This window comes from Ovis canadensis, chromosome X, assembly GCF_042477335.2.
Source record: "Ovis canadensis isolate MfBH-ARS-UI-01 breed Bighorn chromosome X, ARS-UI_OviCan_v2, whole genome shotgun sequence".
NCBI classification, from domain to species: Eukaryota; Metazoa; Chordata; class Mammalia; order Artiodactyla; family Bovidae; genus Ovis; species Ovis canadensis.
Window position 1 is genome coordinate 53,518,389 of NC_091727.1, and position 12,966 is coordinate 53,531,354.

A 12,966-nucleotide genomic window follows, 5' to 3' on the forward strand; every position below is an offset into this window, starting at 1 on the left:
TCCTGGAGTTGGTGATGGACAGGGAGGCCTGGTGTGCTGCAATTCATGGGGTCACAAAGAGTCAGACACGACTGAGCGACTGAACTGAACTGAAATATATTCACATTTTTGTGCAACCAGTCTTCTGAACTTTTTTATCTTTCAAAAGACTATACTTGTCAAACAACAGCTCTGCATTTTCCTCCTTCCGTCATCCCCTGTGTTTTTGTTGTTTGTTTTTAAACTTGTTTGAGATTGAACTATGTTGAGTTTTGTATCATGCTTGTTTTTCCTGTTCGTGGGTATCTTCCTATGTCATCAAAGGTTGTGGAGGACTTCCCTGGCAGTCCAGTGGTTAGGACCCTGCAGTTCCAGTGCAGGGAATGTGGGTTCAATTCCTGGTTGGGGAACTTAAATCCTACATGCCTTGCAGTAAGGCCAAAAAAAAAAAAAAAAAAAGTTGTAGAATGATCTATTTTGTGAATATATCATTTCCTTAAATGGGGCTCTAGTTTTTGGCTATTGTGAGTAGTAACTTCAAAGGAGCTATTTTTCTAAGCCTTTGATCTAGGGCTTTGGTCAGGCCCAGTCTTTACAGGGGCAAAACAGTATTTTGTCCTCCTGACAGTCTAAGCACTGAGTGATTAGAGGACATTTCTGTTCTCAGTGTTTCTTTTATTCCTCTCCCCCTCCCATTATTTCCCCTCCTCTACTTTGTCATGTTCTCCTTTAGGTAAGTCAAATCTCATGGATGCCATCAGCTTTGTGTTGGGTGAGAAAACCAGCAACCTGCGGGTAAAGACCCTAAGGGACCTGATCCACGGAGCTCCTGTGGGCAAACCAGCAGCCAACCGAGCCTTTGTCAGCATGGTCTACTCTGAAGAGGGTGCTGAGGACCGCACGTTTGCCCGTGTCATTGTTGGTGGGTGAGGCTGGCCAGAAGGTTCTCCTTGGATCCACAGGGGTGGCTAGACTAGTTTGTTGGGGTAAGAGGGAGGCCTGACCCTTGGCTAACTCATGCATTGTCTTGTAGGAGGTTCCTCTGAGTACAAGATCAACAACAAAGTGGTCCAGCTACATGAGTACAGTGAGGAATTAGAAAAGTTGGGCATACTTATCAAAGCTCGTAACTTCCTCGTCTTCCAGGTGGGCTTTTTTTTTTTTTCTACTGTGTTGGGTGTTTGTTGCTGTTTGGGCTTTTCTCTTATTGGGCAAGTGGGACCTACTGTGTGTGTGTGCCTGTGTGGTGTGCAGGCTTCTCATTGTGGTGGCTTCTCTTCAGGTGGGCACTTTAAACAGTTGTTGGCTATGTACTTTTTTTCCTATCCCCACTGGACTTGCTCCATCTCTGGCTTCCTCATCTCTCTCTGAACTAATGTAACAGCTTCCTCACTGGGCTTCCTGACTGCAGTCTGACCCCCTCCTGTTCATCCCCTAAAATTCATCTTATGAGAGCACAAATATTCCTTCCTCTTAAAACATCTCAGTGATTTCTCATTGCCTTCTGATGGCAGTTCTCAAATTGTAGTCTCCAGATTGGCATCAACTGGGGACATGTTAGAATTGCACATTCTCAGGCCTTACCCCAGACCGATAGGGGCAGAGACAGTGGGGTGAGGCCCAACAGTGTGTGTTTTTCCAAGAGCTGCAGGTTATTATGATTTACACTAAAATTTGAGAACCATTGCCTTAGCATGAAATTCAACTCCTGTCATTCATGAGGCAGCCCTGCTTTGGCTCTTGCTCACCTCGCTGCCCTCATCTGCCAATACTTCTCTAGCCCTGCACTCCAGCCTAATTAAACTTTTTACAGTTCCCCACATTCGCCTGCTTTCTTTGGCCTGCAGACTTTGCAATACTAATTTTCCTCTATGTGGAATAACCTCGTCTCTCTTAACTTTTTTGTTTAGTTTTTTCCCCATCTTCCAGACACAGTTGTCACCTTTGGGAAACCTTCTCGCATAGATACTCCTAGCAGTCATCTCCCCTCAAGCTTCATTTAGTTCTTTTTATGTATTCCTGCTGTCACTGCACATAATACATGGTGTTATCTCTGCTGCTATTTCTTCTGTTCCCCATGTACAAAAAAGGCAGGGGATGTCCTCAAAGCTCAGTGGCGAAATGTGGCACCCAGGGTGGGGAAGGGATCAGTGAACATTTTCTGAATGATGGAGTGGGTAGGGGAACTGAACTGAGTAGGGTCTAAGTGGGGAGAGTGTTTTGACCTTTACTAGGGTGCTGTGGAATCTATTGCCATGAAGAACCCCAAAGAGAGGACAGCTCTTTTTGAAGAGATCAGTCGCTCTGGAGAGCTGGCCCAGGAATATGACAAGCGAAAAAAGGAAATGGTAAAAGCTGAAGAGGACACACAGTTTAATTACCATCGCAAAAAAAACATTGCAGCTGAACGGAAGGAGGCCAAGCAAGAAAAAGAAGAGGTAGGTGGCCAGGTTGCCTCTGGGATCTGAGAGGCCAGGATGAAGCCAGGGCCTCACTGATGCACCCCTGTCTCCACACCTCTATTTGCACAGGCTGACCGCTACCAGCGCCTGAAGGATGAGGTGGTGCGAGCTCAGGTACAGTTGCAGCTTTTCAAACTTTATCATAACGAAGTGGAAATTGAGAAGCTCAACAAAGAACTGGCCTCTAAGAACAAGGAAATAGAGAAGGACAAGAAGCGGATGGACAAGGTAGAGGATGAGCTGAAGGAGAAGAAGAAGGAGCTGGGCAAAATGATGCGGGAACAACAGCAGATTGAGAAGGAGATCAAGTAAGTGGCAGGACTGAGCCTGCAACTTGTGGAAAGCATCTTCCCCTTGACTTGGCTTTGGCTAGAATCAGGCACATTTCTTGACTTGCATGTTAGACAGATAGTATTTAAGTACTCAGACTCCATGTAGATAGGTACTCGGAAAAGGAGAACTTGAAAAGGGTGGTGGCTTTGCCAAAAAGAAGTGATGGGAAGCCATTCGTGACTAATAGTCCCTTCCTCGAAGAGGAAAACTGGAGCTTCAAGGTCAAAGAACAGAAATTTGAAAAGGTTAGATCGGATGGGGAACAGTTATGTGAACACAGGGTACTCTTGGGAGTTGTTACCGAGAGGTCTGGCCTGGCTAAGGTTGAGGCAGGGGTGGTAGCTTTACCTTCTAGAGTGGCTGGAATGCCAGGCTGAAGCCATCACAGGATCTGTGGGGCATCAGCCCTGTTCTTTTAGGCACTTCCCTGAGGCTTGGAAGGGAAGCGCCTAATCCCCCTTTGGATTAAAAAGCCTTGGAACCCTCCCTTCTCCCACTGAGCTAATTGGTTCCCCCTCCCCTCTGGTGAAAGGGAGAAGGACTCAGAGCTGAACCAGAAGCGGCCTCAGTACATCAAGGCCAAGGAAAATACTTCCCACAAAATCAAGAAGCTGGAAGCAGCCAAAAAGTCGCTACAGAATGCTCAGAAGCATTATAAGAAGCGTAAAGGTGACATGGATGAGCTGGAAAAGGAGATGCTGTCAGTGGAGAAAGCTCGGCAGGAGTTTGAGGAACGGATGGAAGAGGAAAGTCAGAGTCAGGGCAGAGATTTGACCTTGGAGGAGAATCAGGTAAGCTCTGAGGGGTGCGGGGATGGGCAAATAGATTGCGAGGCTGACAGGACTGATTTGGTCACCCCTGTCCCTGACACAGGTGAAGAAATATCACCGGTTGAAAGAAGAAGCCAGCAAGAGAGCAGCTACCCTGGCCCAGGAGCTGGAGAAGTTTAATCGAGACCAGAAGGCTGACCAGGACCGGCTGGATCTGGAAGAACGGAAGAAAGTAGAGACAGAGGTGGGCATGCCTTACAAGATTAGGGGTGATGGTCCAGAGAAAAGGAAGTAACAGTAGTCTTAACAGTAATGACCATAGTTAACATCTAGCATGGGGCTTCTCTGGTGGCTCAGTGGTAAAGAATCTGCCTGCCAATGCAGGAGACACAGGTTTGGTCCCTGGGAACATTCTCCTGGAGAAGGAAATGGCAACCCATTCTAGTATTCTTGCCTGGGAAATTCCATGGACAGAGGAGCCTGGCGGGCTACAGTCCATGGGATCTCAAAAGAGTTGGACATAGTGACTAAACAACAAAAGGTAAGCTCTTACTGTGTGCTAGGCACTGTTTTTACATATATGCAGTCATCTTTTAAAATATTTATTTATTTGTCTGTTTTGTTTTTGGCTGTCCTGGTTTTTAGTTGCTGCTTGCAGGCTTTCTCTAGTTGCAGTGCTCAGACTTCTCATTGCAGTGGCTTCTCTTTTTGTGGCGCACAGGCTCTAGGGCCCACGGGCTTCAATAACTGTGGCTCTTGGGCTCCAGAAAGCTGGCTCAGTAGTTGTGGAACATAGGCTTACTTGCTCTGCAGCATGTGGGATCTTCTGGACCAGGGATCGAACCTCTGTCCCCTGCATTGGCAGGTGAATTCTTAACCATGGGACTACCAGGGAGGTCCCTGCCTAAGGTTATTAACTGGCGGAACTGGGATATGAACCTGGGCAGTGTAGCCGACACTTTTTTGTTTTTTTTTTTTGGCTGCACCTTGTGGCATGTGGAATCTTAGTTCTCTGACCAGGGGTTGAATCTGCACCCCCTGCAGTAGAAGGATAGAGTCCTAGCCACTGGACCACCAGGGAAGTCCCGGAAGCCCACACTTTCAAGTATATTTCACTTACCACCTTCCTAATAACAATCATAGTAAAATAATAGGAATGATGGAAAGTTGTTATAATATTCCAAGAGCCTACAATGTTCCAGGCATTGTGCTGCTGCTGCTGCTGCTGCTGCTGCTAAGTCACTTCAGTCATGTCCGACTGTGTGCGGCCCCATAGACAGCAGCCCACAAGGCTCCACCGTCCCTGGGATTCTCCAGGCAAGAATACTGAAGTGGGTTGCCATTTCCTTCTCCAATGCATGAAAGTGAAAAGTGAAAGTGAAGTCATTCAGTCGTGTCCAACTCTTAGCGACCCCATGGACTGCAGCCCACCAGGCTCCTCCGTCCATGGGATTTTCCAGGCAAGAGTGCTGGAGTGGGTTGCCATTGCCTTCTCCGGGCGTTGTGCTAAGCAGTTTTAAATGTTTAAAAGAAGGTATTAGGCATTAATTAATAGCTAGGGGCTTCCCAGGTATGCTAGTAGTAAAGAATCCACCTGCCAATTCAGGAGATAAGCGTTCAATCCCTGGGTCGGAAAGATCCTCTGGAGTAGGAAATGGCAACGCATTCCAGTATTCTTGCCTGGCAAATTCCATGAACAGGAGCCTGGTACACTAGAGTCCATGGGGCCGCAAAGAGTAGGACATGACTGAGCAATTGAGTGCACACACACACAGAATTAGTGGCTAATACATGTTAAGCACTTAATGTGTATTCTATGAAGTGGAAGTTACCTGCATTTTATAGATGATAAAGCAGAAGTGCAGAAAGGCCCAGAAAGCTTTGCTTTGTCTTGGTTTGAGCCTGCCTGCTTGGTGAGGAAGATGTTCCAGGCTGGGTAGAACACCTATGAGAGGGTCTCATAGGGCCCATGGTGGCCCCATCAGTTAGCAGAGGCACACTGAACACTGTTTATATATCCGATTTTTAATAGGCCTCTTATACTAGTGACATATTGTCTGTGATTGTTAGGCTGTTAGAATGATTAGGCATATGGGGGATGAGCCAGGACTCTATGGTCTTGGCCTTAACTTGCTCAGCCTATGGTGATGTAGTGTTTTTGTCTCTCTCCCAGGCCAAGATCAAGCAAAAGCTGCGGGAGATTGAAGAGAATCAGAAACGGATTGAGAAACTAGAGGAATACATCACAACCAGCAAGTATGTGGCTTTGTAACATTCCCTCTTATCTCCAGGCCTGTTCTTGTGAACCCTACCTGTCCTGCCCCTCCCCAGGAAGGACCCTCATCGTCCCTCTCGGCCAGGAATATTTTCTGGCCAGCCAGGGTAACCCCAGTATTTCCTCACTTTGTAGGCAGTCTCTAGAGGAGCAGAAGAAACTAGAGGGGGAGCTGACAGAGGAGGTGGAGATGGCCAAGCGGCGTATTGATGAGATTAATAAGGAGCTGAACCAGGTAATGGAGCAGCTGGGGGATGCCCGCATCGACCGCCAAGAGAGCAGCCGCCAACAGCGAAAGGCAGAAATTATGGAAAGCATCAAGCGCCTGTACCCTGGTTCTGTGGTAAGAGTGGAAAGGGAATTCATTTCCTGACCACTGTCTTTCATACTCACTGTCAGATAATTTTCCCAGCAGCCCCATGAGGACAGATTGCTAATTCCGTTTTTACACCTGGGGAAAACAGGGTCAGAGAGGTTGAATGACTTGCTCAAAACAGCATAGCTTATATGTATAAGAACTGCAGTTCAAACCCAACTTGTTCTTACTCTTAACCTTGTGTTCTTTTCATTGCACCAGTTGTATCTTTCTGAAAGTTCTGTCTTGCTTGTGTCCACTCCTTTATGGGAGGTGGAGAAAGTGAAGAGGCCTTTGGGAAAGGGAAGGGGCTGCAGGGCAGGAATTAGTTCCCAGGATGTATCAATAGCTTTGTGCAGGCTTTAGTGTGAGCTCCTTAAGCATATAACAGTCAGCTCATTTACTAGGTTCTTTTGGCCTCTTGAATGAAATCCTGAGTTTCCAGATTCCCTGAATATTATCCCTCTATTGCTGTAATTCCATCCCTGGGTTCAACTTAATTGGATTCTACAAATATTTCTTGATCATTTCCGTAGATCAGGGGTCCCCAACCTCCAGGATCTAATGCCTGATGATCTGAGGTGGAGCTGATGTAATAATAATAGAAATAAAATGCACAGTAAATGTAATGTGGGATGATTCAAGCGCGTTGCATTTATTGTGCTCTTTATTTGTGGAACCAAATTAAGTTGCATAATGCCTGTGGTGCCAGTGGTCTATGAAATGGTAAAAGTGAGGTTTAGAAAGATGATTCTGGATTCAGACATGACTGCCTGAAGTTGTTGTTGCTTTGGGGCCAGTGAAATGAAGTCGCTCAGTCATGTCCGACTCTTTGCGACCCCATGGACTGTAGCCTACCAGGCTCCTCTGTCCATGGGATTTTCCAGGCAATAGTCCTGGAGTGAATTGCCATTTCCTTCTCCAGGGGATCTTCCCAACCCAGGGATCAAACCCGGGTCTCCCTCTTTGTAGACAGACGCTTTACCATCTGAGCCACCAGGGAAGTCCAGAGTAGGCCTTTTCCCCATAGTTTGGGAGCTGTGCTCCTGATAGAGATTCTGACCTGCTATCCCCCTTCTAAGCTAGGAGTTAGGGTTCCTGAGCCAGCTCTCAAAAACTTCATGCTTCATTCACTCTTCTGACTTTCCTTAGTACGGCCGCCTCATTGACCTCTGCCAGCCCACACAAAAGAAGTATCAGATTGCAGTAACCAAGGTTTTGGGCAAGAACATGGATGCTATAATTGTGGACTCAGAGAAGACAGGCCGGGACTGCATTCAGTATATCAAGGAGCAGCGTGGGGAGCCTGAAACCTTCTTGCCTCTTGATTACCTGGAGGTGAGGCTGGTGGTGATGGGGTCAGGGCAGTGTGAGAGGGCTGCTCCTCCTAGCCCTCCATGTTCAGCCACTTAACTAAGCTTTTTCTCATAGGTAAAACCTACAGATGAGAAACTCCGGGAGCTGAAGGGGGCAAAGCTGGTGATTGATGTGATTCGCTATGAGCCACCTCACATCAAAAAGGCCCTGCAGTATGCTTGTGGCAATGCCCTTGTCTGTGACAATGTGGAGGATGCCCGCCGCATTGCCTTTGGAGGCCACCAGCGCCACAAGGTATGGATTCCCTTGCCACATTGTAGCTGGATAGGCTTAGTATTGGCGATTCCTTTGTTCAGCTTCTCTCCCCTCCTCTCTTTTCCCTGCTGTATTTAGACAGTGGCACTGGATGGGACCCTGTTCCAGAAGTCAGGGGTGATCTCTGGCGGGGCCAGTGACCTGAAGGCCAAGGCCCGACGCTGGGATGAGAAAGCAGTAGACAAGTTGAAAGAGAAAAAGGAGCGGTTGACAGAAGAGCTGAAGGTAAGCCACAGGCAGGGCTGTCCCTAGGAATGGGAGTCCTAAGCCCAGGCCAGCCGGCCACCTTCTTACCACCTAGCCTTTCCCTCTTGTCCACTTCAGGAGCAGATGAAGGCAAAGCGAAAAGAGGCAGAACTACGTCAGGTGCAGTCTCAGGCCCACGGACTGCAGATGCGGCTCAAGTACTCACAGAGTGACCTAGAACAGACCAAGACACGGCATCTGGCCCTTAATCTGCAGGTGGGACCTGGCTTTCAGCCCTGTTGGGCCATGGCCAATGGCCATCCTCATATTCCTGCTCTACGCTCAGTTCTAGGGGTGGGGAAGTTGTCCCTCTTCCCTCTTTCCTCCCAGTCTGTTCCTGGAAACCAGGAATAGATGGCATTGAGTTAGACAGTCAGGGGTTTAGGACTTGGCTCTATATTAGGCAAGTTACTAAACCTCTCAATGTTCAAATCCTTTGATCATTTTTATATTGGTTTGTAAGAGTTTTTTGAAAAATATATTCCAGAAATGTCTTTTTCAAATGCATGTATTGCAGATACTCAAAGAACATTCTTGTTTTTGTAAACCTCTCAGTGTCCATTTTTTCATCTTAATCTGTAAATAATCTGTAGAAGGATAGGGTCCTTGCACAGATTGAATGAGTTAATACATGTGAAGTATTTAGACTGATTGCTTGTACCAAGTGAATGTTCAGTAAATGTTAGGTGCTATTAACCTAATTAATTCATTCAGCAAATATTTGAGTTGCTTCTGAGTTTTGAAAGTGAGCTACAGATATTTCAGTCCCTGTGAGTGGAGGTACTTTTCTAGCTATATTAATGTGTTTGATTATGGGTGCTTCCCCAGACCACTCTGGAGGTGTTATATAATATGTAGTATGTATGTCATTTTTCTAAAATCAAAAAGTCTAAATTCCAGGACACACCTGGCCCCAGGGGTTACAGATGAGGAAAGTGTCGACCTGTAAATAACAATGTTTATTGTGTGCCCAGCCTTTTGGATTGAACCTGACAGACTGGAGGCCAGGGAAGGAAGCCATATGATGGTTCAAGTGAGAGATGATGCAGCCTTGAGTGGAGTAGTGCTAAGTCAGGTTCTCAGTGTGTGGAGAGTTAGCCCTTTTTTGTCCATGGGACTGGTACACACAGGGTGGCTCTTTTTTTCTAAGGATCCTGGTCTCTTTTGTCTTCTCAATTCCATTTCTTACAGGAAAAGTCCAAGCTGGAGAGTGAGCTAGCCAACTTTGGGCCTCGAATCAATGATATCAAGAGGATCATCCAGAGCCGAGAGAGGGAAATGAAAGACTTAAAGGAGAAGATGAACCAGGTTAGTAGAGGATGTACCTGCCCAGCACCGGCAGGAATAGGATTGGAAGCAGCATTCTGACCCAAAGGGCCTTTTCTCTCCCTTGCTTCTCTCCTTAGGTAGAGGATGAGGTATTTGAGGAGTTTTGTCGGGAGATTGGTGTGCGCAATATCCGGGAGTTTGAAGAAGAGAAGGTGAAGCGGCAGAATGAAATCGCGAAGAAGCGGTAGGTGGAAGTCTGGGTGGAAGGGGGAGATTGAGGTATCCTTGAGCCCCTAGCCTGACATCTGGGGAGTCAAATACCATCATAAGGTAAGGAGCAGCTTTTAGAATGATGGACATTTATTGTAGTCACCTTTAAAGAACAGGGACATCAGGGGAGCACGTGTCACAGTATCGGGATTAAGAGTGCCAGCTTTAAACATGGTTTACCTGGATTAAAATCCCAGCTCCAAGGTTCATTTGTCTTGGATAATGACCTCTCTAAGCCCCAGTTTCCTTATGTGTCAGACAGGATAATAATGATACCTATCTCATAGATTGTCAGGTAGATCAGAGGTTGGGCTTAATCCTTATAAAGTATTTAGCATAATACTTAGCACCTACTAAGAGCAGTAGATAATAGGCCACAGCAGTGAAAGCCTAACCACTAGAACCACCCAGGGAACTCCCAATAGATACTAGCTTTGATTATTGTCATTATCCTAATAGGTGATGAGCGAGAGGAGGGCCAAAGTTCTAGGTTGGAAGAATAGTGAGAACAAAGCAAGTTTCTCTTTTCTTTCCCACTTTAGTTATTCATTTGTTCAACCTTGTGCCAAGTTGTCCTATGCTAGGTATTGAAAACAGTGGGGAGATGAGGGTAAGATAGATGAACATGACAGTCTCTCTGAAGGAGGTCACCCCTTGAATCCTGGGCTTCAGTCAGCCCATCACCCATATTGTAACAGTTCATTGGTCTCCTACCCCCAAGCCAGGTTCAAGGGATATAGAATTGAATCAGAGACTGTTCCTGTCCTGAGGGAGTTTTGGGGTAGTGGAGGAGATAAACAAGTAGATTAGCAATTTCAGAATAATGCTGTACTTTAGGTAGATAGAAAGTACAGAGGAAAATGTTCAAGGAACTGTAGATCAACAAGAAGAAAAAAAAAACCTAGAGACTCAGTAGAAGAATGGACAGGATGTAGTCATATCTAGCATTTCAGGGAAAGAGAAGGTCGAATGGCTAATAACCATGAGTTGATGTTCGGTCTCATTCCTAATCAGATAAAGGCAAATTAAAACAACTTAGCATTTGGTGAAAATAAGTCTACATGAGTCCTTTGACTTAGCAAAGCCACTCCTTGGGTCTGTATCCCAAAGAGTTTTGGCCACCAGGTCTCAAAGAGACAGATTCAGAGTTGTTCATCTTGGCGTACTTTGTGATAGTGGGACATTGATAGCAATGTAGACAGCTGTCACTGCAGGGAAATACAAGTTAAATGTGATGACTGTACAGACTATGGAATACTCTGTTCAGACAGGAACTAGATTTACAGGCAGTAACAAGGATAAATTTATAACACTGTACATTTGTGTAAATTTAAAAGCAACATTTTACAAGTATATGCATTTTAAGGTTATATACATATGTATGTATCTACCTATCTGTATATAATGTACATCACTTCGGTGTATTTGCTCACTGTAGGGAACATAATAGGAGTAGAAATCTGATTGAACCCAAGGAGACAAGGGAAAGGTCTTATACAGACAGTGATCATGAAAGTTACATGAACTCTGGGGTATGATTAACTCAACTGCATCCAAAAGGGAGGAACCCAACAAAGTATAATAGAAACGAAGAACCTATTCGCAATCCTCAGGAAAGGTTTTACAGAACAAGGAGTGATGAACTGGAAACCTATAGAGTGATTTAGCCACCCAGGCAGTACGCAGAATGGAATTCCAAGCAGTGAGAACAGCATGCTCAGAGGTGTGAGAGAGCATGCTTTGTTCTATAAACTAAGTATTGAATGTCTGGAGCAGAAAAATGGGGTCAGGAGGAAGGTGGAGGTGTTGGAGAGGTCAGCAGGGGCCAGATCACAGAAGGCTTTATGAGTCATTCTTAAGAGATTGAACTTAAAATTGCATAGCTCAAAATTATAGAGTTAATTACATTCTATTTGGATTATAGTGACTGATAGGTTTAAGCTGCTAGCACGACATCTGGCAGCATCTGTCACACCATATTGGGGGGTGGAGGGGCAGTTGGAAGTTAGCCCTGCCTGTCCTGCTAATATCTGTGTATGCTAGTTGCGTACTTTTTTAGTTTCTAAAGAGTTAGGGAGGAGGGAACTACCAGGGAGCTGTTTTCTCCATTTTTTTTTTTTTTTTTTTACTATCCAATCTCTGCCCTCGTAGAAGTTCTGGGATCTTGGGGCAGAGGTATGTGCAGGGGTCTGGGGACAGTTGGAAAGAGTCAAAGCCCATGAACTGAATACAGTCAGTCAACCTGGAGATGGTGATGATAACTAAAATTTATCGAGTACTTACTGTGTACCAGGAAAGGTTCTAAAAACTTTATACATATTAATTCCCAATAACTGAGGTAAGTACTATTGTTATTTCCATTTTTCAGTTGAGAAAACAGGTAAAGAGATATAATTAACTTGTCTGAGATTCACTACCAGTAAATGGCAGAGTTGGGATACCAGTCCTCTTATCCTGCCACATTATATTGTAAGGATGCCATAGGAGAAGAATCCCAGGTTTTGGTGTTTATGGACTGGGATCTGATCTCACATTTGCTAGCTGTATGGCCTTGGGCAAAGTCTTTTACCTCTTGGCGAAAGTTTCCTTTTTTGTAAGATTAGGATAATAGTGCCTACTTATAGAGCTATTCGTTAGAGGATTAGAGGTAATGTATGTAAACTACACAGAAGCTTAATAAATAGAAATTAACAAAGCTAGTGGATTCAGGTGGACCTTTTTATATCTGCTTCTAGGAACTTGTCAGGGGAGGGCTCCAGGGTTAAAGAAAAATTTAATAGAGTTTGGCCCAGTCTCCTCTGCCTTGTGCCATACCTACAAAGCTAGGCCAGGGAACTTAGTTCTGTAACTTGAGGGGACAGTTTTATATGGATCTGTGTGGATGAGCTCAGTGGTGACTTATATTCAGCAGTAACTGAGTCCCTGTGCCTTAGGCCTAGTTCTCCTTTCTCCCCACAGTTTGGAATTTGAGAATCAGAAGACTCGTTTGGGTATCCAGTTGGATTTTGAAAAGAACCAGCTGAAGGAGGACCAGGATAAAGTACACATGTGGGAGCAGACAGTGAAAAAAGATGAAAATGAGATAGAAAAGCTCAAGAAGGTAAGAAAGGAGAACATGAAAAACTAAAAACTAGGAGAAAAAATTAGAAGAGGTAATATCCATAATTTATAAAGCCCTCCTCTAAATAAGAAAAACACCAAGACCTAAATAGGGAGAAAAATGAGTGGCATCAACAGTTCAAGGAGAGATTCAGATAACCCATAAATACATATCCATAATTGAGCCTTAGTAGAACTCAAAGGAATGCAAATTAAAACAATAATTACATGTAATTTGTTTCTTACCACATCACCCAAGTTTTAAAAAAAAAAAGG

The 12,966-nt window shown here is 45.1% G+C and overlaps 1 protein-coding gene across 2 annotated transcripts in view; it reads left to right on the forward strand.

Moving 5' to 3' along the window:
* The window catches only part of SMC1A (structural maintenance of chromosomes 1A), a 46,985-nt gene that overhangs the window by 5,995 nt on the left and 28,024 nt on the right, over positions 1-12,966 (forward strand). For both annotated transcript variants that reach the window (XM_070291629.1, XM_070291630.1), the window contains exons 2-16: positions 713-901; positions 1,013-1,125; positions 2,214-2,417; positions 2,511-2,749; positions 3,307-3,565; positions 3,648-3,788; positions 5,718-5,800; positions 5,955-6,162; positions 7,327-7,512; positions 7,606-7,785; positions 7,885-8,031; positions 8,131-8,268; positions 9,244-9,360; positions 9,459-9,565; positions 12,550-12,691. In XM_070291629.1, coding sequence (XP_070147730.1) covers positions 713-901; positions 1,013-1,125; positions 2,214-2,417; positions 2,511-2,749; positions 3,307-3,565; positions 3,648-3,788; positions 5,718-5,800; positions 5,955-6,162; positions 7,327-7,512; positions 7,606-7,785; positions 7,885-8,031; positions 8,131-8,268; positions 9,244-9,360; positions 9,459-9,565; positions 12,550-12,691 — 2,453 coding nt within the window. The remainder of the gene's footprint in view (positions 1-712; positions 902-1,012; positions 1,126-2,213; positions 2,418-2,510; positions 2,750-3,306; positions 3,566-3,647; positions 3,789-5,717; positions 5,801-5,954; positions 6,163-7,326; positions 7,513-7,605; positions 7,786-7,884; positions 8,032-8,130; positions 8,269-9,243; positions 9,361-9,458; positions 9,566-12,549; positions 12,692-12,966) is intronic.